The sequence below is a fragment of the Anolis sagrei genome, chromosome 1, assembly GCF_037176765.1.
Source record: "Anolis sagrei isolate rAnoSag1 chromosome 1, rAnoSag1.mat, whole genome shotgun sequence".
Taxonomy (NCBI): domain Eukaryota; kingdom Metazoa; phylum Chordata; class Lepidosauria; order Squamata; family Dactyloidae; genus Anolis; species Anolis sagrei.
This window is the reverse complement of record NC_090021.1, coordinates 282,732,534-282,759,132: the sequence shown is the minus strand read 5'-3', so window position 1 is coordinate 282,759,132 and position 26,599 is coordinate 282,732,534. Positions and strand designations below refer to the sequence as shown.

At 38.9% G+C, this 26,599-nt stretch overlaps 1 protein-coding gene across 1 annotated transcript; it reads left to right on the top strand.

Annotated features, from left to right (window-relative positions):
• Positions 1 to 711: 711 nt before the first annotated feature.
• On the top strand, positions 712 to 26,301 carry LOC132767324 (serine/arginine-rich splicing factor 5-like). The gene is made up of 9 exons (XM_060762147.2): positions 712 to 837; positions 1,165 to 1,231; positions 4,031 to 4,162; positions 11,384 to 11,454; positions 12,851 to 12,943; positions 16,392 to 16,464; positions 23,087 to 23,160; positions 23,756 to 23,866; positions 24,943 to 26,301. Exons 3-9 carry the CDS (start codon positions 4,037 to 4,039, stop codon positions 25,178 to 25,180), a joined length of 786 nt encoding a protein of 261 aa, XP_060618130.2. The 5' UTR covers positions 712 to 837; positions 1,165 to 1,231; positions 4,031 to 4,036; the 3' UTR covers positions 25,181 to 26,301.
• The last annotated feature ends 298 nt before the right edge of the window (positions 26,302 to 26,599 follow it).

Below are 26,599 nucleotides of genomic sequence, written 5' to 3'. Positions count from 1 at the left end.
AGGGACCTGAGGCTGTTAGGAATTGTGGGAGTTGAAGTCCAAACTCCTTGGAGGACCAAAGTTTGCCCAGGCCTGCCATAGATCCACCTGACTGAAAAACCCTGCTTATTTAGATATCTTGATATTGTTTTAATTGAGTCTCTCTCTCTTGGAAATTATATGGGAGTGGTGACACTGAAAGAAGAGAGATCTAATTACATTTAATTACAAGTAGAAAAGGCAGTTAAACTGAACAAGCCTTAAACATTTCATTCAAACTATTTTTCGGTGTTTAAATTTGCAGGATTGATGAAAATTTTGAAACCTTGCATTATAAACTATTCAAAAAAGTTTCCCCTCTGCCATCTGGAACATTCAGAATCTGATTGTGCCCAACTGAGGACTTTTTAAAGTCTGAAATCTGTTTATTACTCTCCTATAGATATCTTTGTGAATGCATTCGCCCTGGCCTTTGGCTAACCTTTGCTTCCCATTCTCATGTATTGGGAGCACCTCCTCTCCTGCCTTGCTCGCCTAACACCCCCAACCACAACATATCCCATCCTGCCTTTCTTCTCCTCCCCCCTCCTCTGCCCAGCCAGCGGAGGCACCTTTCGCCTACAACTCCCATGAAGGCAGCCTCCTCTCTCCAAGGGGCATGAGACGCACATTCCGCCGCACTGCCTTCTGGGGGTTGGAGTGCGGGAAGGGGGTTGAGGGGCGAACGGACTGCGCATGCGCAGCCGCTCTCCCTGCCGCTCCTCCTAAGGGAAGCAGCGCCGCCATTTTCTCTGGCGGACCGTAGCAAGTGAGGCGGGTGGAGGCTGTTACGGGTTCAGTTACACGCCAGAAGCGCCGGTGAGTGGCCTGGCCTCGTGTCGGGAGGGCAGAGGGAGGGGGAGGGAGAGGGAGGGAGTCCTCCGGGGAAGCAGCGGCAGTGGGGAGCGCGGCTGGGCCTTTGTTTCTCCGTCGCGCCAGCCTCGGTTGGGCCCTCAACGGGGGCCCTGCACGCGCGCGCGCTCTCTCTCTCCCCCCCCCCTCTCTCTCTGCCTTGCATTTGCTGCCGAGGGAGGGCGAGTGTGGCCCCCTTCCCTCCCAGATCTCTCCCCGCTTCCCTCCTTCAATTTCTGGCCCTTCTTCCCTCCCTTTCCGCTTTCTCCACACGTCGCTTTTGCTCCCTTCCAGGTTCTCCGAGGCCAGGACTCGCCAGTGCATCTGAAACAGTCAAAGTTCACTCCAATCCGCGTGGAAGGTAAATACTAGGAAAGAAACCTTAACTTTTCCACCGTCTGCACCGCAAGTTGACGAAAACTGTGTACCACATGCCTTTTTAAAACTTTATTCTAGCTTATTTATTGTTTTACTTTTTATTTATTCAACAAGCCATGTCTGGTTCCATCCGTGGGTATTGGAGATCTATCTACACAGGCAGTTTCAAACCAGCATGGAAGAAAATAATAATAATAATAATAATAATAATAAATCATAGAATCACAGAGTTGGAAGAGACCTCATGGGCCCAACCCCCTGCCAAGAAGCAGGAATACTGCATTCAAATCACCCCTGACAGATGGCCATCCAGCCTCTGTTTAAAAGCTTCCAAAGAAGGAGCCACCACCATGCTTCGGGGCAGAGAGTTCCACTGCTGAACGGCTCTCACAGTCAGGAAGTTCCTCCTCATGTTCAGATGGAATCTCCTCTCTTGTAGTTTGAAGCCATTGTTCCGCGTCAAACTACAAGAGAGGAAATCTTTGTTTATACCCCCACAATTTCCCCAATGGGGCCTGAGGCAGTTAAATGAGGCCAATCCCTTTAAAATACAATACAAGACAATAAAATACAGAATACAAGAAACAAAATGCACCAGAAAATAAAATTACAATAACAAAGTAAAACAACAAAGCAAATTCACACAATAAAATGGTTTCTGCAGGCAGATGACTCCATATCAGTGGTTCCCAACCTATGGCCCACCAGTGGTCTGCAAGAACTAAAATACAATCTGCGCCTCATTGTTACCACACCATCGCAATGAGAGCAACTGGTCTCTAGAAACCCTCTTATAGTGCCAAGGCTTATTAAATATAGTTTTCTGTGGGCGAGCAGATGGCAACGATTGGATGGCATATATTCTGTATCAGGAACTAGAGCTGATACGGTCTATCCAGTCCAATTCTTTGAATCAGCACCCCAGATAACCAAACCGATTCTAAAGTTGACTAAAAACTTATTTGTAACCCCTTTGTTATCAATTTTGGAGAGTGGTGCCTGTTCAGTAGGTCTCTGGTAAAAAAAAAAATTTGGGAACCACTGCTCCATAGAAAAACCCGGAAACAGGTGGTGAATCGGATGGGGATTGCACAAAGCACAGGCCACTGATGCACATTAAGGGGTTTCTTTCACATGCCTTTGTCGGTGTTTGTGGTCAGGGCCCCCACAGTTTGAAGCTAGCATTGAACTGCATACAGTGGCCAATGTAGATGGGGCCTTGGCTAGGAGGCTTGTTCCGTAGCCCATTTAGAGTGCAGGATCGGGTTCTGAGCCTTTGCCTCTGTTTGGAGGACCTTGCCATGCTTTGAATAATAATAACCACAAAAACAACTTTATTCTTACATCCTGCCACCATCTCCCTAAAGGGATTTGGTTCAGCTTATATGGGGACCAAGCCCAGCATAGACAAGGGTTACAAGGTAACACAATTAAAAACAATAACAATATGATTTAAACAATTAAAACCAAAACAATAAAAACATAAACATACATCAACCAACATCAACAACCAGTAGCTGGGAAAAGTGGGCATGTTCAGATTTGAGACGGCAGGGCAAAGGCTTGTGCAAACTTTGGAGCTGTAAGTAAAGTGCCGGAAATCCAAACAATAAATTAGGGCTAGACACACCTGAACAGTAGCTAAACCATTATTCAAAGGCACATTGGAACATCAAGTTTTCAAGTCTTTACGGGAAGTGGGCAGAGTGGGGGCCTGCCTAATCTCCCTAGGGAGAGTGCTCCAAAGCTGGGGGGCCACCACCAAGAAGGCCCTCTCTCTCATCCCCATCAACCATGCTTGTGATAGGTGGGAGTGAGAGGAGGGCCTCCCCAGCAGATCTTGGAGCTCGCGCTGGTTCATAGAAAGAGATACATTCAGAAAGATAAGCAGAACCTGAACTGTTTAAAATTGGTCCTTGAAATCCATTGACATGTGATTCCAGTACCCACCATAGGCATCAAAATCTGTGAATGTACAATGTCCTGTTAAAGTGGCCATTGTTTTAAATCCCAACTAGAAAAAAATCAATGTCCAATCTCTTGTCAACTTGATAAGTTTCTCCTGATGAGGAGGCTTGTTTTGTGACTGATTTTTGCTTATCATGGACATTCAGGGTGTAGTATGACATTGTCTTTTTCTGAGCCTTCTCCTCCCTTTGGAGGAGTGTGCCAACCTCTGAATTACACAATAACTCCCTACAACTTGAAAGCCTTATTATTCCTAACAGTAGTGCAGCTGGTGTAAGGAAAAAAAGACCTTAATTATTTATTGGGGCCTGTATTGAGTTTTTGAATTTGCTGATCAAAACATTGGCAATTCAAATCTGGGATGCGGGGTGATCTCCTGCTGTTAGCTCCAGCTTCTGCCAACCTAGCAGTTTGAGAACATGCAAATGTGAGTAGATCGACAGGTAGCGCTTCTGCGGGAAGGTAATGGCACTCCATGCAGTCATGCTGACCACATGACCTTAGAGATGACTACGGGCAATGCTGGCTCTTAAGATTAGAAATGGAGATGAGCACCACCCCCCAGAATCGGACATAACTAGACTTAATGTCAGGGGAAACCTTTACCTTAATTATTTATTTAGTGAGTTGCTGTTTGACTGCTTCTCTTGTTAGTTTTTCAGGTACAGTATAAATTTAGATTCCTTTGTAAGTTGTTTGCATCTTTGCTGTCATGTGAAATTTTAACTTGTTTTGAGATCATTAGAACACATTTTTGGCATAATTATAATTAGTATTTTTAATGAGCTAATAATCTTCCCTTTTTGCCATTTAGAATAAAATGAGTGGCTGTCGTGTCTTCGTTGGACGTCTAAGTCCACATGCCCGAGAGCGAGATGTGGAGAAATTTTTCAAGGGATATGGTCGCATCCGTGAAATAAATCTTAAAAATGGCTTTGGTTTTGTGGTAGGTACATCAAGCTAAAAGACCACAAGCAGCTATCTGTAACTGATAACAGTTAAGAAATAGGACATGTGAAATATTGCACTTGTATATTTTTTATTGTTGTTCATTTGTTATTTGAAAAAGAAAATACCTAAAGGATAAAAGGCATTTTAGCTGAATTTTTTTAACCAATAGTCTTGATTTGTAAGTTGCTTATGTCCTAATGGATTTACCTAAACATCTTTTTCAGCACAGGCAACTCTCTCCACTCCTAAAATTGGGTGTGTTGTACTTTTCATCTACAGTATTCCCTCACTTATCGCAGGTGATCTGTTCCAGGACTACCTGCAATAAGTGAAAATTCATAAAGTAAGGATGCTCCGCCCACTTGGCAGCAGCCTCAACCTCTTTGCCAAGTCTGCTGCTCGCCGCCTCGGAGCCCACTGATGGCGCCCAAGGGGCCTCCAAGGGTGCTGTTGATGGCACTGCCAGGCTGGGCTGAGGCCTGGTCCGTCAGTGCCGTCAACAAATCCCAAGGGGCCTCTGAGGCGGCGAGCAGTAGACTCGGCGAATAGGATGAGGCTGCTACTGAGTGGGCAGAGACAAGCCCCAGGTTAAGGCCTAGTGCCTGGCTCTCCCTCCCCTCCTCCTCCTCCCCCCGCGACTCCCCCCCCCTTGCTTATTGCGGACCCGCGAAATAGCAAGTCCACAATAAGCCAACCGCAATATAGTGAGGGAACACTGTACTCCCTTTTCAAGGTCATGAAGATAGAAGAGAAGCAACTATCATTAGTACTGCACGTTCTTTGCTGTATAGCTCTAATTGCATAATATTAGTTATTTTGACTTAAATCTAAGTGCAAATGTTTGAAATGGCTGAAGACATTATTCTTGAAAGAAGAAACTGGGGGGAGGTTGCCCCTGGAATAGAAGAAATGTAACAGTCTACTGTGGTATCTTTAAAGTTGTACCAGAAATTCTATAATTAGGTTAGTTGCATAAGAGTATACTCATTACAGCAGAACATCATTTGTTTGCGTTGAGAATTGCAGATGTAAATCTGAGAAGTGCGTTTCTGCCTGGCTACTTCACCTTTCTTTGAAAGAATCTAGCAATCAGGAGGCATTAGGTGACCCTCCAGCAGTCCATGCTCATATTTTCGGCACACCTTAGCTCTATATGTGTGGCTGGGAGAACAAACAAACCCATCCAGCTCTGGCTGCTGGGAAAACACAATAGTGCTAGTGAGACATACATCTGTCTTTATCACTCTTTTATGCAAGAGAGAGACAGAGAGAAAAACATGTTACTTCCTCAAGATTTGATCATTTGAGTAAATTTAGTAAGGCTCATTGATTTGCATGTCCTGTTTCTCTGTTTAGCATTACTTGCTGCTTTCATGATCCACTTCCTTTGGCCATCTGGCCAAGAGAATTTTTTCAGGGTTTTGCAGGCTAGAATTTGCCCTGTCACCTTATTTGTCTGTATAGAAACTTAGGTTTTGTTTTCTTGTAAGAAGAGATATATGTTTCAAAAAGTTTGCATTAGTGCAGTGGCTGACCTTGTACTGATGCCTAACAATTTGTGAGGGCATTGCTGTAAAGCTAATCAATAACTATATAGTGTAACTTGATACATGTTAAAAGTGTTCTGCTAAAAGTTTTTTCCTCAGGAAAGATCCAGAAAATGCATGTTAAAATTAATTTGAATTCATACATATCATCCCCTGCTTCCTTCAAACATATCTGTACAGAAAAAAGATGTTTGCCTTGCTTTATTTTTGGTCAATAGAGAGATTCACATTAGGAAAAATGCATATTAAGTAAGGTAACAGTGCCTGCTGTACAGCACAGTAGTAGTTATCAGCAATAATGATATGGTAGTTCCCCACATGGGCATAAATGCTCTTAACACAGTCATGAGCAAACTTCAGCCCCCCATTTGTTTTGGACTTCAATTCCAATAGGACTTCAAATCCAATAGGAATCGTTTCTTAATACCTAACTATATATGTTCCTATTCTGACGTTTGTTCCTGTTTTTGTGCTGGTCATCAACCTATATGTGTGTGTGTGTGTATACGTAGAAGTCCAAACGTCTGGTCGACCGAAGTTTGTCCATGGCTGTTCCAACAGCATCAAATCCCACCTGATCTCTTGGAAGCTATGTAAAGTCAATCCTGCCTACTAGTTGGATGGGAGGCAGTGAATAACAGTGCTGTGCTTCAGAAGAAGGAACTGACAAATCCACCTTTGGGTATTATTTGCCGAAGAAAAACTATGCATAATTCATGGGATTGCCATAATTTAATAGGCAACTTGAAGAGACATATATATATCCATCCACACAGTTGCCTACACCTATGAAATACTGGAGCAATACAGCAAAATGATGCTGTGCCAGGAAAAAAAGTTATTTTTGATACTACTACTTTGAATATTCTGATGGTCTTTGTGTTTCTGGTGTTTTTCTGTCTGGAATGCAGAGCCAGTCTGTTCTGTCTTTTTATCATGAACAGTTCACTACAGTGGCTACATCAGTGCAAATGACTTACTATAACACAGTAATTTGCTATGACATAGTAAGCAATACAAATTAGTCCAATGGATTTGTAAGCAATTCAGTTTTTTTGTAGTGTTCATATTTTGTAGCTGATGTGGTATAGTGATTTGAGTGTTGGGCTTCCCCTTTTGGAGCCCAGGGTTTTGATTCCTACACCATGGAAACCAACTTGGGACCCTTCCACACGCCCTATATCCCAGAATACCAAGGCAGAAAATCCCACATTATCAGAGTGTGGACTCAGATAACCCAGTTCAAAGCCGATATTGTGAGATTTTCTGCCTTGATATTCTGGTATATAAGGCTGTGTGGAAAGGCCTATGTGACCCTGGGCAAGTCACACCTCTCTGACTAGAAGGTGGTGGCAGATCTTGTCTGAATATATCTTGTGGAGAAAATCTGATTTTAAGATTGTCATAAATTGGAGTTGACTAGAAGGCACATCACTAAAAGTCATTTTTGTACTGCAATACCATGTTTTTGACCATCTGCTTTTTGTGTTATAGTCAGATCATCTGTTTATGATACTGTCACGTGAAAGAGACTTTTATTATGAGAGGAAACATATATGGAAAACACACATACATTGAATATGATTGCTACCATTTTCTAGTTGTTACCCAGAAAATATGCTAAGGGTGAAAACGTGGTTGCAGAAGTTTCAGTTGCAAAACATCAGGGGTATTATTAGCAGACCTGTACATTGCATAACTAGCATTTACTGTGGGATTGTTTTGAACCAGTGGAACTATCCCATTAAGTCTTTAGTGAAGATAAATGTTTCTATATAATTTGACTGCATATTGTGATAGAATGGGAGCAGTTGCTATTGAATCTGCCAATATGGGAGCAGTTGCTATTGGGCATGCCAATATTTGCCAGTGTAGGTTCTTGTGGGTTTTTTCGGGCTATAGGGCCATGTTCTAGAGGCATTTCTCCTGACGTTTCGCCTGCATCTATGGCAAGCATCCTCATTTGCCAGTGTCCCTCTTCCTGGTGACACATTATCCACCTGTATTTAGCAGGTCTTACATTTAATGTATTTAAATCGCACACCACCATGTGTAGTTAAACAAGAGTCAGTGATATTGCAGCCTCTGCTCTCTTACTGTGCCACAGTATTATCTTCCATTTTATAACGCTTCATTATTAGTTTTCTACTGTCATGTGTAACCGAGCTTTAAGCAGGAACTGCTCTTTTGCAGTTGCCAGGATACACTTTTCTTAATTTTGGCCCTACTTTTTAAAAGCATAATTTAATCAGATAAAGCAAGTGTCATGTTTTCCCTCCAAATGTGGAATTTGGGCAGAGAAAGCATTGAAAGTAAGACCAGCATTAATATTTGAAATAGAAACAGTTGACCTTGGGTAAGTGACTGTGATGCTTGAAGTTCTTTACTAGATATATTTAAGGTATCTGTCGTTGGCACTGTTTTTTTGTTGTTCATTCATTCAGTCGCTTCTGACTCTTTGTGACCTCATGGACCAGCCCATGCCAGAGCTCCCTTTCGGCCATCACCCTCCCAGCTCCTTCAAGGTCAATCCAGTCACTTCAAGGATGCCATCCATCCATCTTGCCCTTGGTCAGCCCCTCTTCCTTTTTCCTTCCATTTTCCCCAGCATAATTGTCTTCTCTAACTTCCCTTTCTTCTCATGATGTGGCCAAAGTACTTCATCTTTGTATCTACTATCCTCCTCCCCCCCCCCCCCCCCATATGAGCAGTCAGGCTTTATTTCCTGAAGTATGGACTGGTTGGATCTTCTGGCGGTCCAAGGCACTCTCAGAACTTTCCTCCAACACCACAATTCAAAAGCATCTACCTTTGCTCAGCCTTCCCTATGGGCCAGCTCTCACATCCATAGGTGACTATGGGGAATACCATTGCTTTAACTATGTGGGTCTTTGTTGCCAGTGTGATGTCTCTACTCTTCACTATTTTATCAAGCTTGATCATTGCTCTCCTCCCAAGAAGTAAGCGTCTCCTGATTTCGTGGCTGCAGTCTGCATCTGCAGTAATCTTTGCACCTAGAAATACAAAGTCTGTCACTGCCTCCATGTTTTCTCCCTCTATTTCCCAGTTGCCATAATCATGGTTTTTGTGATGTTTAGTTGCAACCCAGCCTTTGCACTTTCTTCTTTCACCTTGATTAGAAAGCTCCTCAGCTCCTCCTCGCTTTCGGCCATCAAAGTGGTATCATCTGCATATGTAAGGTTGTTAATGTTTCTTCCAGCAATTTTTACCCCAGCCTTACATTCATCAAGCCCTACACATCGCATGATGTGTTCTGCATACAAGTTGACTAGGTTGGGTGAGAGTATACAACCCTATTGTACGCCTTTCCCAGTCTTGAACCAGTCTGTGTTCCATGGTCAGTTCTTACTGTTGCTAAGTGTTCCTTATACAGATTCCTCAGGAGAGAGACAAGGTTATTTGGTATGCCCATGCCACCAAGAACTTGCCACAATTTGTTATGATCCACACAGTCAAAGGCTTTAGAGTAGTCAGTAAAACAGAAATAGATGCTTTTCTGAAACTCCCTGCCTTTCTCCATTATCCAGCGGATATTGGTAATTTGGTCTCTCGTTCCTCTGCCTTTACTAAACCCAGCTTGTACATCTGGCAACTCTCTCTCTGTGTATTGCTGGAGTCTTCCTTGCAGGATCTTGAGCATTACCTTACTGACATGAGAAATAAGGGCCACTGTATGGAAGTCTGAGCAGTCTTTACCATTTAGTATATAAGTTGATTTTTTTCCCAGTCTGATGGCCATTCTTGTGTTTTCCATATTTGCTGGCATATGGCATGCATTACCTTGACAGCATCATCTTTCAAGATTTTAAACAGTTCAGCTGGGATCCCATCGTCTCCTGCTGCCTTGTTGTTAGCAATGCTTCTTAAGGCCCATTCAACCTCACTCCTCAGGATGTCTGGTTCTATTTCACTCACCACACCGTCAAAACTATCCTCGATATTATTATCCTTCCTGTACGGATCTTCTGTATAGTCTCGCCACCTTCTCTTGATCTCTTCAGCTTCTGTTAAGTCCCCGTTACAGTGATTTAAAGACTTCCTGTTAGGTCCACCTTTACAGTGATTTAAAGACTTTTCAGTTACAATAACTCAACTAACCGTGCTGATTAGGAGTGATAGAGAGACAGTCAGTTATATCTACAGGGCAGTACATTGGAGAAAGTGGAAGTACAAGTTTCCCATAAAACGCTCTTCAGAATTAAAAGTGCAAGTGATTGTCCCTGAAATATGGCAGGTGAGAGTTAGTATTTCTACCCCACCTCCCTCTGACATCCCCCTTCAGCCTGTGATGCCTTTAGAATATTTAGACCCATGGAGACAACTTCCACTTCATTCGTGATGATGACTACTACCATGCTATGCAGCAGGCACTCTTGCCTCACTTAACAGACACTTTTCTAACAGTCTCTCTACTGACTGGAGAAAAGGAAAGGCAACCATCTTTTTTCCTCTACCAAGTTTGGGATATCATTTGCTTAGGATAGACTCTTCTACAAAAATACAGGGATCTAAAAGTCGCTCTAGGAGGTCCCACTCTAGAAAATGCCCAGCCCATCTTTAGAGGACCATATTACATTCAACAGTGGGCTGCTCTAAAGATAGGAAATCAGCAGTTACAGTGCCCTTCCACAAGCATTTTAGATGCAAATCCTCCTGTATAAATGAAATATACTAGAAGTTTATATTTCTGACAGATTACTGAATTTTGGAGACCTAGTTAACTTCAAAACCCCATAGAGTTTCATAAAAATTGTACTAGCTCTTTTTAAAACAAATTCTTTTTTGTATATGGAACACTCATATGATTTGATTTTAATTTTTAAGAATATTCTTCATGAAATGAAAACCACAATATGCACAAATCTAATGTGCTAGGTTCTGTTTCACCATATGGTTCAGTGAAGGACTTGGAAGTTGTCTCCAGACTTTTGACCAACAAAACCTTCTCTATACTTATTTTTATTGGGTTTCCATGCCTGAGCCTATCCAGAATCATAGTTCAGTGATCAAACCACTACATCCCACTGTCTCTCTAGTTAACATATTTGCTCCTGTTATATTTTTCAAATATGCTGATATAACAGTCAGAAATCTGTGAAGCCTCATAATATATCGTATCTGATCGCATTGCATTACATATGACAAATATTTTGTTGGTTTTGACTTATATGTATTTATGTATTTATCTTGCCTTTCTCCCAATAATGGGATTCAGTACAACATATTTAAAACAATACAGTTTTAAATTATACCAAAAAACTAATAGCAGTATAAATGCAGTAGGCTCTCAGTTAACCAGCATCATGAGGATGCCTAGATGCTAAATATATATTTTCAGTTTGCGTGAATAAAAATTACAAGTTTTTAAATATCTGGAAAACAAGTGGTGTTCAATGGGAACTCTTTAAATTATCCCCAGTCCCAGTAAATTAAAAAAAAAAGTTACTTTCTTTTTTGAAACCAAGTTGCTTTATATAAGTGAAGAAATGCCTGGAATTAGCAGCTGTTTCTGTATTCTCTGTTTTTTTTTAAACTGAAGTGTGGTAGTCTAGCTTCTTTTATAACTTAAGATGCAATCTCTGAACAGTGTTAAGACCATTGAAAAATGTTGTTTTATTCTTTCGCTCATTACTCTTCTCATTTTCTAGGAATTTGAGGATCACCGAGATGCAGATGATGCCGTTTATGAACTGAATGGTAAAGAACTATGTAATGAAAGGTAAATTTAACTTCCAATAAAACAATTGAAAGAGCAATTGCAGTTAGTAAATTGTTATAACTGATGCTTACTATTAACAATGAATTAATTGCCAGTTTGTTAACCTATTACTCCTAAAATTAATTCCCTTTACTGACAAATACTTTCTAAATCATTTTGCTTGTAAATGAAAAGATTAACATTTATACTGTGGTTTGGAGTATCTTATCTTTTTTCCTTCCTTTAAGTCAAAGGAGTTTTCAGATGATATTGAAACAGAACTCTCATTTGACTATTTGCAATGCTTGTTGGAGGTGATGGGAATTGAAGTCAAATGGCTTCTAGAAGGCTACCCTTCACTTTCCTGAGTCTGGGATGGCATGTTCCATTGTTTCAAGGGAGTCAAAGAGAAAGTTAGTAGTTCTTCCTCGCCAAAAAGAGAGAAATAGTAGTTTATCTAGTTTTTCAAAGGGGAACTTTTATCTATTATCTCACCTTAATGTTTGTTTCATAGTAAAGAACCACTTGCCATTTCACCCAATGGGCATTATATAATTATCTTCTTGGATAAAAGGAACATGGTGTCCAGCATTTTGATTGGTAATCTTACATAATTTATCAGAAGTAATGACCAATGTTATTATTTTTTCTCACTTTTTAAACTGTGTAGTCTAATGTATATTTTAAAACCAAATTGCAAAATTTTAAGTAATTCATTCAGTCAAGAAATTATTTGCCCTGGACCTCTAACTGATTGAAAAAGATAAGAAATAACAATGTTTTATCACACAGTCAGAAGTCAGGAGAGACTAACTTCTCTTAGAAACTGGCTTCTATTATTTCCACTGCAAGAAGACATTTTCAAACTACAGTACAAATGAGAGAGTCCCAGGCTTTCTTTTACGTGTTCTGATAAACATAGAGAATGTGAGAGAAAATGCGTAAGTTCAGAAACCTTCCTGTGTTTCTTACTCTCCTCTGAGCAAAAACAAATGGACTCTCCCATTCCTCTTGCTATCAGTATATGTAATGCAAAATATTGGTTTGACTTTTTTAGTCAACTGCTGTAAATTCCTGAACAAATATAATTAAAACATATTCTCTCTCAATAAGGCCTCTAACAGATATTTTAAGTTGTCTAATAATAATAATAATAATAATAATAATAACAACAACAACAACAACTTTATTTATATTCCGCTCTCTCTCCCCAAAGGGACTCAGGGCGGATTAAAACAGATGCATGTCTGAAGAAGGTATTCTGAGAATGAGAGTTCCTTGCTTGTAGTGACCAGAGTAGATGCTTTTATTTTCAAATACTCCAGAAGCTTTCATTGATTTATTTGAATGCATTGAAAGAAAATGCATAATTTCAGTATGCTTATTTCCATATGTCTTTTTTTCTTTGTTATGAAAGAGTTACAATTGAACATGCCAGAGCCCGGAGAGGGGGTAGGGGCAGATATTCGCAACGATTCAGTTATTACCAGTCCTACGGGGGTGGATCTAGGTAAGAAATTGTTTCTTTTTTATTTGTGAGAAATCTAAAAGTATATTAGTATGTATGCGCTTTACGTATTGGCAAGTTCTATGAATCAAAATTGCAAAGTTGGAAGAGAACACATGGGTCATCAAGTCCAACCTCCTGCCATTCTTTTGGGGTTCCAGATGTCTCATATTTGTACGTCCTTATATGAAATTTAAAGGTGTGTGTATAGCCAGCTGTGATTACTTTGATATTTACAATTAAAATTTTTGGTAATGTTTATATAGTTAGCTCAAGATTCTCCAAGGAGTGAAAGCTCTTTGGATTTTTTTTTAGGCTGATGACTTTTGACCATTTATTTTTATTTTTAAATACTATATATGTGTGTGTACTATATCTTAGCTATCTCACTGTGAAGTGACACTTTTACCTCTTAATACTGTGATGGAAATATGAGCTAGTGAAGTATTTATCTCTTGCGCTGTAAATGGCTCAAGGGTTTTATGGCTAAAATGTAATCCTTTTTATGGCCATTGATATTCATTATGATGTACAAGTTACATTCAGTTACATGTCAATAGCCTAAACTTGTGATAATTTCATAGAATCATAAAAGGAATTACAGAGGCCATCTAGTTCATTCCGTGCCATATTTTCTTAAAATATAAACCTCAAGTAAAACATGCTTGTATGTTAAAAAGCTTATGATGCCCCAGTGTTAGCAAAATCTACATCAAAATAAATTTTGTAGTCTACAAATCTATAGTGATCATTATGGAATTTGTATTTGTTGCACATGTTTGCTAGTTTCTTACGTAAAAATGTTACACCTGGAAAATTTATTTATTTATTTACTATAAATAAATAAATATATTGCCCTTCTCAGCCCTCAGGAGACTCATGAACTGTAACTATCGATTTTTCCTCTAGAATCCTCTGTTTGATGTAGTCTCTTTCAAGAAATTGTTAAGATACTTGTAATAAGAGCTGCTTTGACTTAGTATATTTGTATATTATTCAGACATCCTTTTTTTCTATTCCAGTGTTGAAAAAAGGGATTGGGAACAGCCAAATTTGCATTTTAAAATAGGCTGTTTAGATTCTTTTTTTTCATTTAGTACAGTGATGTTATTTTGTGATGATAATTTTTAGAACATGCCAGGGGGTGCTGTGGTTTTTAACTTTGAATATGTTTTAATGGATTTTAACTGTGATGTTTTAATACTGTTTATATTTAATTCTGTTTTAATGTTTTTATATTTTTATATTTTAAATTGTATGCTAATGCTTTTATGTTAAGCTGCTTTGAGTCTCCTTCGGGAGAGATAAAGCGGGGCATAAATAAATGTAATAATAATGTTACGGCAGTAAGGACAAGCTAAAAGTGAACTTTAAAAGAAGGATATATGAAAGATGTCCATGGACGTCTGGCATGGTAGTCATATTCATTACAACTGGTAGATGGTGTGACAAGAAGGGATTCCAGAGGTGACTTCTACTTAAATACCTTGAAGATCTGGATATTCTAAAATGTGGGACTATTGGAGACAGACAAGTAAAATTGAAATGACTCTGCTTCCATATTCAAAGGGAAAACATGTTGGTTGTCACGGTTTGTAATATAGAATCATAGAATCATAGAATCAAAGAGTTGGAAGAGACCTCATGGGCCATCCAGTCCAACCCCCTGCCAAGAAGCAGGAATATTGCATTCAAATCACCCCTGACAAATGGCCATCCAGCCTCTGCTTAAAAGCTTCCAAAGAAGGAGCCTCCACCACACTCCGGGGCAGAGAGTTCCACTGCTGAACGGCTCTCACAGTCAGGAAGTTCTTCCTAATGTTCAGATGGAATCTCCTCTCTTGTAGTTTGAAGCCATTGTTCCGCGTCCTAGTCTCCAAGGAAGCAGAAAACAAGCTTGCTCCCTCCTCCCTGTGGCTTCCTCTCACATATTTATACATGGCTATCATATCTCCTCTCAGCCTTCTCTTCTTCAGGCTAAACATGCCCAATTCCCTAAGCCGCTCCTCATAGGGCTTGTTCTCCAGACCCTTGATCATTTTAGTCGCCCTCCTCTGGACACATTCCAGCTTGTCAATATCTCTCTTGAATTGTGGTGCCCAGAATTGGACACAATATTCCAGATGTGGTCTAACCAAAGCAGAATAGAGGGGTAGCATTACTTCCTTAGATCTAGACACTATGCTCCTATTGATGCAGGCCAAAATCCCATTGGCTTTTTTTGCCGCCACATCACATTGTTGGCTCATGTTTAACTTGTTGTCCACGAGGACTCCAAGATCTTTTTCACACGTACTGCTCTCGAGCCAGGCGTCCCCCATTCTGTATCTTTGCATTTCATTTTTTCTGCCAAAGTGGAGTATCTTGCATTTGTCACTGTTGAACTTCATTTTGTTAGTTTTGGCCCATCTCTCTAATCTGTCAAGATCGTTTTGAATTCTGCTCCTGTCCTCTGGACTATTGGCTATCCCTCCCAATTTGGTGTCGTCTGCAAACTTGATGATCATGCCTTCTAGCCCTTCATCTAAGTCATTAATAAAGATGTTGAACAGGACCGGGCCCAGGACGGAACCCTGCGGCACTCCGCTCGTCACTTCTTTCCAAGATGAAGAGGAAGCATTAGTGAGCACTCTCTGTGTTCGTCCACTTAACCAATTACAGATCCACCTCACCGTAGTTTTGCCTAGCCCACATTGGACTAGTTTCCTTGCCAGAAAGGAAAGAACCATCACCTTGGGTGGATTTTTACAACTAGCCTAAAGTAATGAATGTATGATTTGCTATTTATTCATATTACCGTTTTACAATTGCATTAATATAATATATGGACTAAATTGTGTCCAATCTCACTGGAGCTTATTGAAGTTAACACATTACTGTAACACATATACCTTCAGCATAGCCTGATCCATTCCTAGGAGTGATTCATGCAAGTGTGTTCATCATGTGTCATGTTTATGCTAACTGTATGAATTTTACTAACAGAATTAACATTAGATGACATTTTCACATAGAGAAGCTATTGACTGATTAACACGTGTGTGAACTGGGCCATAGTCTTTATGCCTATGTCTTACGGTTTTTGTATGTACTCACTTTGCCTTACCTACAACAAACAGCATGACACCTGATTGATGGCCTTGTCCTGATTTAAAAAGAGCACGACCATATTTCTAAAGAACAGACTAACTTTCAGAGCAGCATGCATTTTAATTTCAGGAGGGGGGAAGCATACATGAACTAATAGGAATACTTGTAAATGTGATTGGTTTAGATCTACCACGTCTAGTTTGTATTGATATGTTTTGTTTTGTTTCTGTTGTTTATAATGTCATTGAATGTTTGCCATCTTTTGTTGGAAACCACCCTGAGTCCTCCTCCCCCCCCCCCCTCCCCCAAGGAGATAGGGCAGGTTATAAATAAAGTTTTATTCTTATAATTTCTCTTGTAGCCAGTATGGTCCACCTCTTCGTACTGAACACAGGCTTATAGTTGAAAATCTTTCTTCACGTGTCAGCTGGCAGGTGAGTTGGACTTTATGTTAAATAAGATTTATCTTACTCAAAAATGGTTTTATTTGGTTTCCTGAACAGTAACATTATTGTTAAAAAAAGAGTCAGAAAACTATTGAAGCCAAGGCTTAAAGTTCTTTGATACAAATAGCAACAAATAAATATTTAGACAGTGAATTCCTTTAAAAACAACATAACCTAAAATGCTGATTAGTGTTTCTTGGACAACTATAATCTTCATCTAAAAGGAACTGTGAAAAGTCCATTTTAGACATGTAATATTTTAAATTAAAAGGCAGGTTTCATTCAATGATAAAAATTGTGGCTTGTTTCCAGTTTGTATCTGGCTTTAATAGAATGAACAGAATAACCACATAGCTAAGACTATTGGTTTTCTTTCTAATGCAGAAACCCTTATATATTGTCTGTACTCTTCAGGAGGTTTATGGTTTATATTAGCTAGCTGGACTGTCTAACTTGCATATGAATTTAGGCATTGTACAGAAGATTTTGGCTTCCTTGCAAAGTGGGCTTCTGCTTTTTATAATTGCATGAGCTAGATTGTCTAAGAGTGGATGCATACTATACACTTTTCTTTTAAATTGTCTATGATGTCCTTTTTTCTTAACTGTATTTTGCTAATGGGGCTGTGTCAATTTAACAGTTGTTTGAAATATGGGTAAACATTTCCCTGCAAATCTGAACCATTTGATGTTTGAAATGTTCAGAATAATGGGTACTGTTTTTTCTCCTCTCCTTTTGTAATATTTTAATTTGCTAAATTGTCAAGTCTAGCTTACCCTACTGAAGGGACCCCCCCCCCCCCCCTAAAGGCCCTGTTATCCAACTCCCTGCTGTACAGGAATACATAATTGCATCTTTCCTGAGAGATAGCCCTCTAACCTCTGCCACATTCCAAAGGAGAAGATTCTCTTCTTGTCGGCATTTTTCAATGTCCATTTTTTTGCAATCAAACATGGAAATTGGAACTTCAGTGGCATGGACAATCTTGTCTTGTAAATATATCTTGAGGATCTTACATAGTTTCTTTATAGTGGCCCTTCCAAGCAAGTGTACTATAGAATCAGCTATACTATATGAACCTAATATACAGGGTGAGGTTGCATAACTTCCTTTTTTCAAAACTTAATAAAACCCATTGTATGAATCAGAATTTTTTATTTTTTTATAATGTAGGCACATACCTAAAGTTTTGTTTTACATAGTTTTGAAGATCAAATTAGGTAGGTGACATCCCCCAATCTCCATTCTCCATACACTGAGTAAACCGATTTCTGGCGTTTGTCATGACTCTTGCCAGCATAGCAGGCGTTATGTTGGCAATTTCTTCCTGGATGTTGGTCTTCAAATCTTGTAGGGTCCTTGGACAATTCACATAAACACGGGATTTCAAAAAACCCCATAGAAAAAAATCACAAGGGGCCAAATTTGGAGAGCTGGCCGACCACTCCAAATCCATTCAAAAAGTAGGCCTCAACAGCAAAAGCATGCTCCTCACTGTTCCAACGCATGATGGCAACTGAACTGTGTCAGGACAAAACTTTATACTCCCGCCTCTCGAACAAGACCATTAGTGCTCCGCTACGTCTTCAATCGACTGAATGGCACACATTTAAAAAAAGGAAGTTATGCTGCCTCACCCTGTACTATATTCACTGCTTTCACTAGTGCTGTTACAAATCTCAAAACTTAGATCCATTCTTAAAGTTTGAGTGAGGAAACAAAAATTGAGTTTTAATTGAGTCAGTAAAATTACGTTTGAATGTGGTTTTATGTGTAATTTTTAATGAAAACAAGCCAATTATTATGACAGGCCTGTTTTCAAAACTTCACTTTCGCTATTTGATATATGCTAATAACTTGAAATTGAATATTTCACAAGATAATTCCTTCCACCATTTTGGTTGTGTCCTGAATTCAAAGTTTTATGAACAGCAAGATGCTGTTATACTTCGGTTACCATCAATTTGAACCTTAATATTAATTCGCAGACTATTGTGGTATGGCTATATAGCACTGTTAGCTAGTCTCAAGTTCACCATTTTTCAATTCATGTAAATTTTAGAACAGGAAATGAGTGCTAGAAGCATGACAAACAAGGTTTTCCTTGGCACCTTGAAGTAACAAGGGGTAGGAACTGGTTTAAGCTTGAATGTGTACAAACTGGGCATTATGTTGTATAGAAGAAACAACTACTGGAACAAGGAAGCCATCAGTGGCCAGCATATGAATGAAGGACCTTACTCAAGAATGAAACATTCTCATGAGGATGCAGAGAAGTCTGTGAAATATGTGCAGTATATGAAATATATATGGAATATTACAGCAGGATCAATTTTAGAATAAAATACATATATTTAACACATATTTGCTAAAGACAGCATACTAATTGAAATAAAATGAGTGAATTCAAGTACATTTTTTCAGTTTCTACTATTTTCTTTGAATTTTAAAATTTTGATGTTTTATTTCCAAGAGGCTTTCAGAATTAGTTACTTTTTTGCATTTTAGAAAAAAAAGTTTGCTGCTGTGGTTTGTTACAGGTCTTTACTAAAGTGTTGTAAAAGCACACATAAAATATATCTGCCAGAAGGAGACTGGATGATTGAAAGAGAAAAGCAAGATAAACAATTAATTTTTCGAATAACCACGTGGAATGTCCACTGATAAGTGTCTATCCATGGGTGGAGGAGCTTGGTGACAAGTTGTTCTTAGAAGAAGAAAATGCTAGCTGACCATATTTATTTACGATTTATTTATTTACAATATTTCTATCCCGCCTTTCTCAAGCCCAAAGGCGAGTCAAGGACTACCATTTGATATGTTACTTCATCTTGAGATAAGCCTCAGGGAATGGTACAAGCAAGCTTTTTCTCCCCAATATCGACTGGTCCACTTTTATTCCCTCCTAATTTGGAGTGTCAATTCAGCTATTAGGGATATTCTACCATTAATTTGGTTTGGTTACAGTTATGGGAAATGTTTCACTTTCTGTCCAAGACTACGTGCAAAAACCACTGTCACCTCCTTGCCTCATGAAGTTGGAAACTTGTGTCTCAAACTTTTTAGTACATTTCTGAAGTGTGTGCATGTTGTATTTGTGTTTACTCTTCCTGACATCTCAAGGATGTAGCTGCTCCTGGATACTACCTGTATATTTATTTTTATTCCACCTCATATTATAAGATCTCTGGGCAACTAAGAGTAAAATCAATTAGAACAATTTAAAATGTAAGAAAATAAAATGTCACAGCAACATTTCAACATTTTAAATATTAGGCATGGCCTAATTTAAAAAGTTCCAGTTAAAACAATATAAAATGTTATATCTGTACACATAAAGTGAAGTGCCCAAAGGCTTTTGTCGAAGGCCAGGTTTTAAGACCATATTTGATGCCATCCAAAAGAAAGGCATTCGATATCTGGGTGGCCCATATGCTCATACAGTATATTGTTTCCATTACATTACAGCAGTAGTAACTATCAAGCCAGTTTTGTAGTTTACAGTGAGACTAACCTGTGCTTTTTATGATAGTTATATTGCATTGAATTTAGGCATGTGTACTGAATATCAAAAAGATACTGAATATGAACTAGATCTGGTATACACTTTGGCTTCCTTTGCACATACAGGAATGGTGTGCTGCTCTCCTTTCTTCTGTGAATAGTTGGAGCTACTCTTTCTGACAGTGTAGGTTTATGAAATTCTTTGCTTGGGACTTTAACGCCTAACCTAGAAAAATAGCCAGAATCAGTCAACTACTTTGCATGATGGCTTTCTGGATAGAGCAGTTTCATTTTGAGTGCCTTCCCAGCCTGAGTGAAGCAGGGCTAAGAGTAGCTTAGGGAAGGCAAACACATTCTAAGAAACATAAAGGCAGTGATGATTATTATGAAGGTTTTTAATTACAAAGTTAAACATTTCTGTTCAAATCTGTTTTGCTGCCATGATACAAACTATCGGCTGCTTTATGGAAAAGCCATGTATGCTTTGGGTATAGGTGAGATTACCAATTGTATGAGAAACACTAAATAATTTCAGGCATTGGTTTATCTCAGAGGATGCTCAATGTTTACAGAATTTATACTTCGCTTGAGAAAAAAAGTGGTGACTAATTTGAAGGTCTAGCAGATGTTCATGTCTGCCTCGTAAAGGCAGGGAAGAATATTGTTACCATACTGCATCCATGCCCATTTCTTTTTCTTCATTAATTTGCACATGATTGTTGCCCTGTTTTGTCATTTTCTGTATACTTTGAAACAGAAAATGCTAAATAGCAAAATGTAGAATTTTCTAATGTATTGCTTCCCATTTTAACATAGTTAATTGCATAATCTGCTCAATCCCTTATCACTTAGTGCTCATTTCTTTAAGTTAAACCTTTGCAAATATTTAAACTCACTGATTTTGCTAAGGCTGGTATTGTACTACTACTAATAATCTCAGGGTGCAGTTTGGAATGCAGTACATCAATAATTTTAAAGGCCATTGATGTCAGCTTGTGATTGTCTCATATAATTTAATATAATTAAAACCATTAAAGTGTGCTGTTTACCTATTGTGAGAAGTAGTTTCATATGTTTTGCGTTTGATCATTACTTCTTTAATATTAGAGATAAATGGTAGAAAACAGCAGAGCCAGGATTTTAAGCTCACATGTTCTCTGAACATGTGCCCTGATATTCAGGAGTAATAAATAATATGTCTTGAATCCAGCATGCAGCTATGTAAACTTTTAACATGAACATACATACATTTCCTTTACTAGGCCAACACATTCTGGCTTTTAAGGGTATCATAGCCTCCTTTTGATTATGAGTAGAACCTCATTTTGTCATAGATAATTTTCGCTTTCCCTTTACAAGTTTTTTTCACATACTTCAGATAGGGAACCTACAAACCTTGGCCTATTGTAGAAAGGTGTAGCAACCTAAATTGTCTCTGACCAGACTCTAGGTAGTAATATTTAAGATAAGAACTTTTATACAGCTTTGTTCTCCATGTACCTAGTGTGCTAATTGAACATTAAATTTACAATGAGTTTCAAGTAGACAGGCAGTCATAATTTCATATGTGGTATAGTCAGATTTTAAAATGTAAATGTGTGCTTTTGTATGTATATGCTTGTGCTGTCAAAGCTAAAGAATTGCTAATTATACAAGGATTGGTTAAAACAATTATTTAGCTTTGTGTCTTATTTATTGTGGATGTAATTAGTTTGAAATACTTGTAACATAATTTTTAATTATATGTTATGAACTTTATATGGGGAGAATTCAATCTTACAGATGCTAAGTACTCTGGACTTGACTATTCAAAATTCTTGTGCTCATTGTTTTAGCATGACCTGAACCATTAGACCTTTGAAATGTGCATACAACAGTGTTATGCAAAATTTGGGCTGGAGTGCTCTGCATGTTGTAGAATTGATTGCTTCTCTTAAAACTGTTTGTATGAAGGCTCAGCTTTTCAAATTGTTTGATTCACATGCTAGTTTGTTTTAAGACTAAAGTGAACAATATTAAGCACTGAATAAGTTGAGGCATCCTATCAACTGTCGTTCAGTTTTAGGTTTTTGTTTGTATTTTTTTCCACAAATATATATCTAACCAAGTTCATTTTGAACCTCTTTTAACAGCCTTGCTTTGGGTTAGCCCTCGTTTCTCTTGTGTGGAGGAGAAAGAACCCAAGAGGTTGGGGTTCCTAGTGGCTGAATTTCTAGGGCTTGGCCTGTTCTGAGTTTTCCTTTTGGTACCCATGACACACCTATCTTGGCGATGTAGATCTTGGTTGGCCCACAGCTCGATTGGCTAGCACAGGTCAACCTCAGGTTCTAGAGCTGCTTCCGGAGACTGTGTCCAGTGCTTTCAGGGTCTCTGGTACATCTCCCTGAAGCACAATGCTATGATCCATTCCTCTGCCCCTCCCATGTAAGGGAGATCCTCTTGGTCTGCTAGGCAATTATTGGACAAGCGACTCTTTGCTTAAGGTACCTGCTTATATCATCTGACCTCTTGTGGTATATTGTGGTAAGTAGCCTATGGCTATAAAATGTCAGCTATTATTTGGGGCACTTTATAAAGGTTTAAGGTTATAATTCATAATCAACTTGTTGTAAGACATTGTTAATGCTTAATTGAATAGTGTTTGCAACAGTCTCAATTACATTAAATGCAAGTCTCTGTTAAAATAACACTGAGGTTGTGACACGGACTGACAAAAGCCAGGAAGGTTGTCGTTGTGGCCTTTTGAGAGTTTGTGACAGAATCTTAGCATTAGCTTAATAAAGACATTTGTGTTTAAATTTGTTTTGTAGAAGTGAAAAGGAAAGTGTTAGCAGGCAAACCTTTAATATACTAGCAATCTGAGACCAGTTTTATCAAATCCTTGCATTTAATAATGCCTTTCAAATGTCAAATAGTTAAATGTATGTGGTAATCCTTTAAATTAACAGGATAGTGTTATATGTGAGCTATTAGTTTAATTTTGCTCAAAGTAGCTGTAAGATATGGGATTTTACTATAATTGTTAGCCTTAACCAGGAAGCCTGTTTAACATCATATTTTGAGTACGGCCTTTTTTTTATAAGCTGAAATGTAACTTTTACTGCAGGATTTGAAAGATTTCATGAGAAAAGCTGGAGAAGTTACCTTTGTAGATGCTCACAGAAACAATCCAAATGAAGGGTAAGAGCGATTTTTATATTTAGTGAATGGATTCAGATAGCTTTTTAACAAACAATTCTAGTGGGCAAATCTGCTATATAGCATAAACAGCTTTTGAAAATATGTTTACTGCTAGAATTTCCATTTGGTATAGAGGGAGCTGTTCAGAATTTGAATTTCAGAGCCACTACGTGCATCTCTTTGGATCTCAGCCATTGGGGTCACAGTGTTATTGCAACACCATCATAAGGAAACTCCCTGTAGTTGTAAGATCCACAGGCCTGGGAGAAGGAAAGGAAGTAACATACTCCAGTGGACCTGTGCTTCCAGGTTTCTTATCTAGGTGACTATATTGAACCTTTTGTATATATAATGTTTTTGTACAATTTCCTTAAAAAGAAGCAAGGAATGTATTTCCTGGTCTTCCAAAAGCATCAAACCACATCCTGGTCTTTTAGAATTATGCACCAATCCGTGATGTGATTATAGGATTTGAAGAAGACTAGAATTACTGCTAGTCCAATTGGAAAACAAATTGTTTATGATTTTTAAATGCAAATATTTCTCCCTTGATACCAATCACAAACTCATACAGCACTTTTGCTCATGGTTATAGTGTTGTGGAGTTTGCATCATCTAGTGACATGAAGAGTGCAATGGACAAGTTGGATGGCAGTGAGTTGAATGGGCGCAGGATAAAACTAATTGAGGATCGCAAAAGACGCAGGTATGTTTCTTGAATAGTATGAATAGTAGTAGTCATCATTTGAATGTTGGTATTAGGGCTCTGGGAAATCAAGTTTTGAATCCCTGTTCGCCCTTAGAAACCTACTGGGAAAATCATCTCTCAGCCTCAAGGGATGGTGATGGCAATCTCGTCTGAAGTAATCTTGTCTAGAAGACATCATAATGCAATAGATTCTGCATACTGGGGCTGTTCGCTGTTTTGACAGCCTCTTTGCCAAGGACAAAGAGACAAAAGGCAGCTGTGGAGGAGGGGGAGCAGCAGCAGTCTCCTTTGCTCCGGGGGCCTGCTGCAAGCTTGCGAGGCAGAAAACGACCCTAGGAGCCAAGGATGAAGAGGCTTCAGGAACCAAGGAGGCTGCTGCTCCTCCTCTTCCTCCAAGGGCGCCTTCGCCTCTTTGTCCTCTGCTCCTGGGGCCTGCAGCAAGCTGAAAAAGCAACTTGCAGCTCCAGGACGCTAGGAGAAAGAGGCGAAGGCGGATGGGGCCTGCTCCTTTGGCGAGCGGCTGATGAAGGCCTTCAGCCATCTTTGTACCTCCGTTCTTTGCTTGTTGGGGCCACTGTCTCACCAGGGCCAGCTCCCTTGTTTGCTCCTTCTGTTCTGTTTTCTTTTTTCTGCCTTTTCTTTCTCCCCTTCCTTCTTGCACCTTCTTTCTATTCTTTTTCCTTCTCTACATCTTCTTTCTCCCTTTCCTTGTACTTTCTTTCCATTCTCTTTCCCTCTCTCTATTCTTTCAAGGTGCCTTTCTCCCCTTCCTTCTTGCATCTTTTTGCCTCTCTGTGCCAATTCTTTGAAGGCTCAGTTCTCTCCTTTGTTCATGCACCTGCCTTCCATTCTCTTTCTGCTGCGCATTACATCCGCCAGCAAATCCTTTTGTATTTTTTTATTTTATTTGTTTCAAGGTCTTGAAAAATGAGTTTCACATTAGATTCACGTAAATACGGTATATAAGATTGGATTCAGGCAAATCATTTGATTGAATATGAATACTGGATATTGGGTGTCACGTGAGAACTCTTGAAATGTTTTCATTACAAAACCTTTTCTATCTTTATCAGGAGCAGATCCCGTTCCAGAAGTTATTCGAGATCTCGCAGCAAGTCCAGGTCTGCAAGATCTTCCAAATCGAGCAGCAAGTCTCGCTCCCGAAGCCGTACCCCAGACAAGAGGGCCTCTAGGAGCCGCACCCCTGAGAGGAAGGGGTCTGAGAAGCACCCCCAAAATTCCTCCCCTTCTCCTCCCCCAGCCAAGAAGAGGTCTCGCTCTAGGTCAAGCTCTGCCGAGAGCCGCAGTTAAGGTATTTCAGAGATGTATACATATTCCACTTTTAAGTCAAATTTTCTATAAGCTTGAATACGTTGCAAATGGGAGAGAGGGAAAATTCACCCAGTGACCATAGGCCTCTAGAGAATGAAGCTTATCCAACCCTCGTTCCCCCCTTAATAGAGTTAGGTAAAGTGTAACCAATAACAATAACAATTTGAATTGGAAAATTATAATGATCCAGATGCCCCATTGTACAACTTAGGTGAACCCTTGCTGACTAAAGCAGCCCATGTTGAAGTTAAATGTGATGAACAAAGACACGGACTGTAGTGCCACTGTGGCTCTGCTTCTTCTTTGCATATAGATTATCTTCTCCTGACTTAGCATTGACTAAACCATCGTGGCTGAGCTGAGCTAGTGATTAACATGCAGTAAGAACCTCTCCTTTAATGGCTCACAGAAGGCTATTTAGATTGTGAAGGGATAATTTTATTTCTTCTGAACTCATGTTGACATGAAAAAATAACAAACCAATGAAGTTGTTTTTGTTATCCATTTAAGCAGATGCTGTGCATTTTGAAATGATAAGCTGTAGTCAGGAAGTATATATTTTTCTTCGAATTCCATCAAGATTGGTTGCGGTGTTTTTCATGACTCAGTTCATTTTATAAATGATCTTAGCATAAGGGAGATCACAGTGCGGCATATAGGAGAATATTCAATCTACATTTTACAGAGACAAATTAAAGAGATATAACATTTCTTGCAATCTGAGCTTGTATTTTGATATTGCAAAGAGAGCATTGTTCTGTGTGACTACCAGTGTGTGACACTAAAAATTGCAAGGTATAATGGTATCAGAAGCAGGAAATTGTCACATAGTGGAGGGTTATTTTCAAACTGTCAAAACACATTTTCAATAAAAACTTAATGTGATGTGAATTTATTAATGCTAAAACATAAACAGGCATTTTCATTTTCCAAAATAGGTAGTTCTTTGTTAACTTTAATTTTGTGATCACTAAACTGTCTGGCTTCCACACCTCAAATGAGGGAACCAGGTTAAAATATTTGTAAACAATTCTAAAATGTTTAAATGTATTGATGTGATACAGTAAATACAATAAATGTTTCTCCCCTGCTTTACTGTAGCTTCAGCAATGTTTCTGTGTTGCTCATTAAAACTTAAGTTGGTAATTTTTTTCTTGGTTAGCAACAGTTTTTATTTTCAATAAAATTGATACATAATGAAACTGTCTTGTCAGTCATTATTCATTCTCTGTCGATAAGTGTTTTGATCTTTAGTGCAGAGGCTGTGTCACAAAGATGAACTCCTATGTTTGGCTTTATTGGGAAATTGATTAAAAGCAAGGCTGCTCTTATCATAATACAGCAATACATATGGATTGCTTAGAATAGTTTTATAATTTTATAATTTCGACCAGTTCT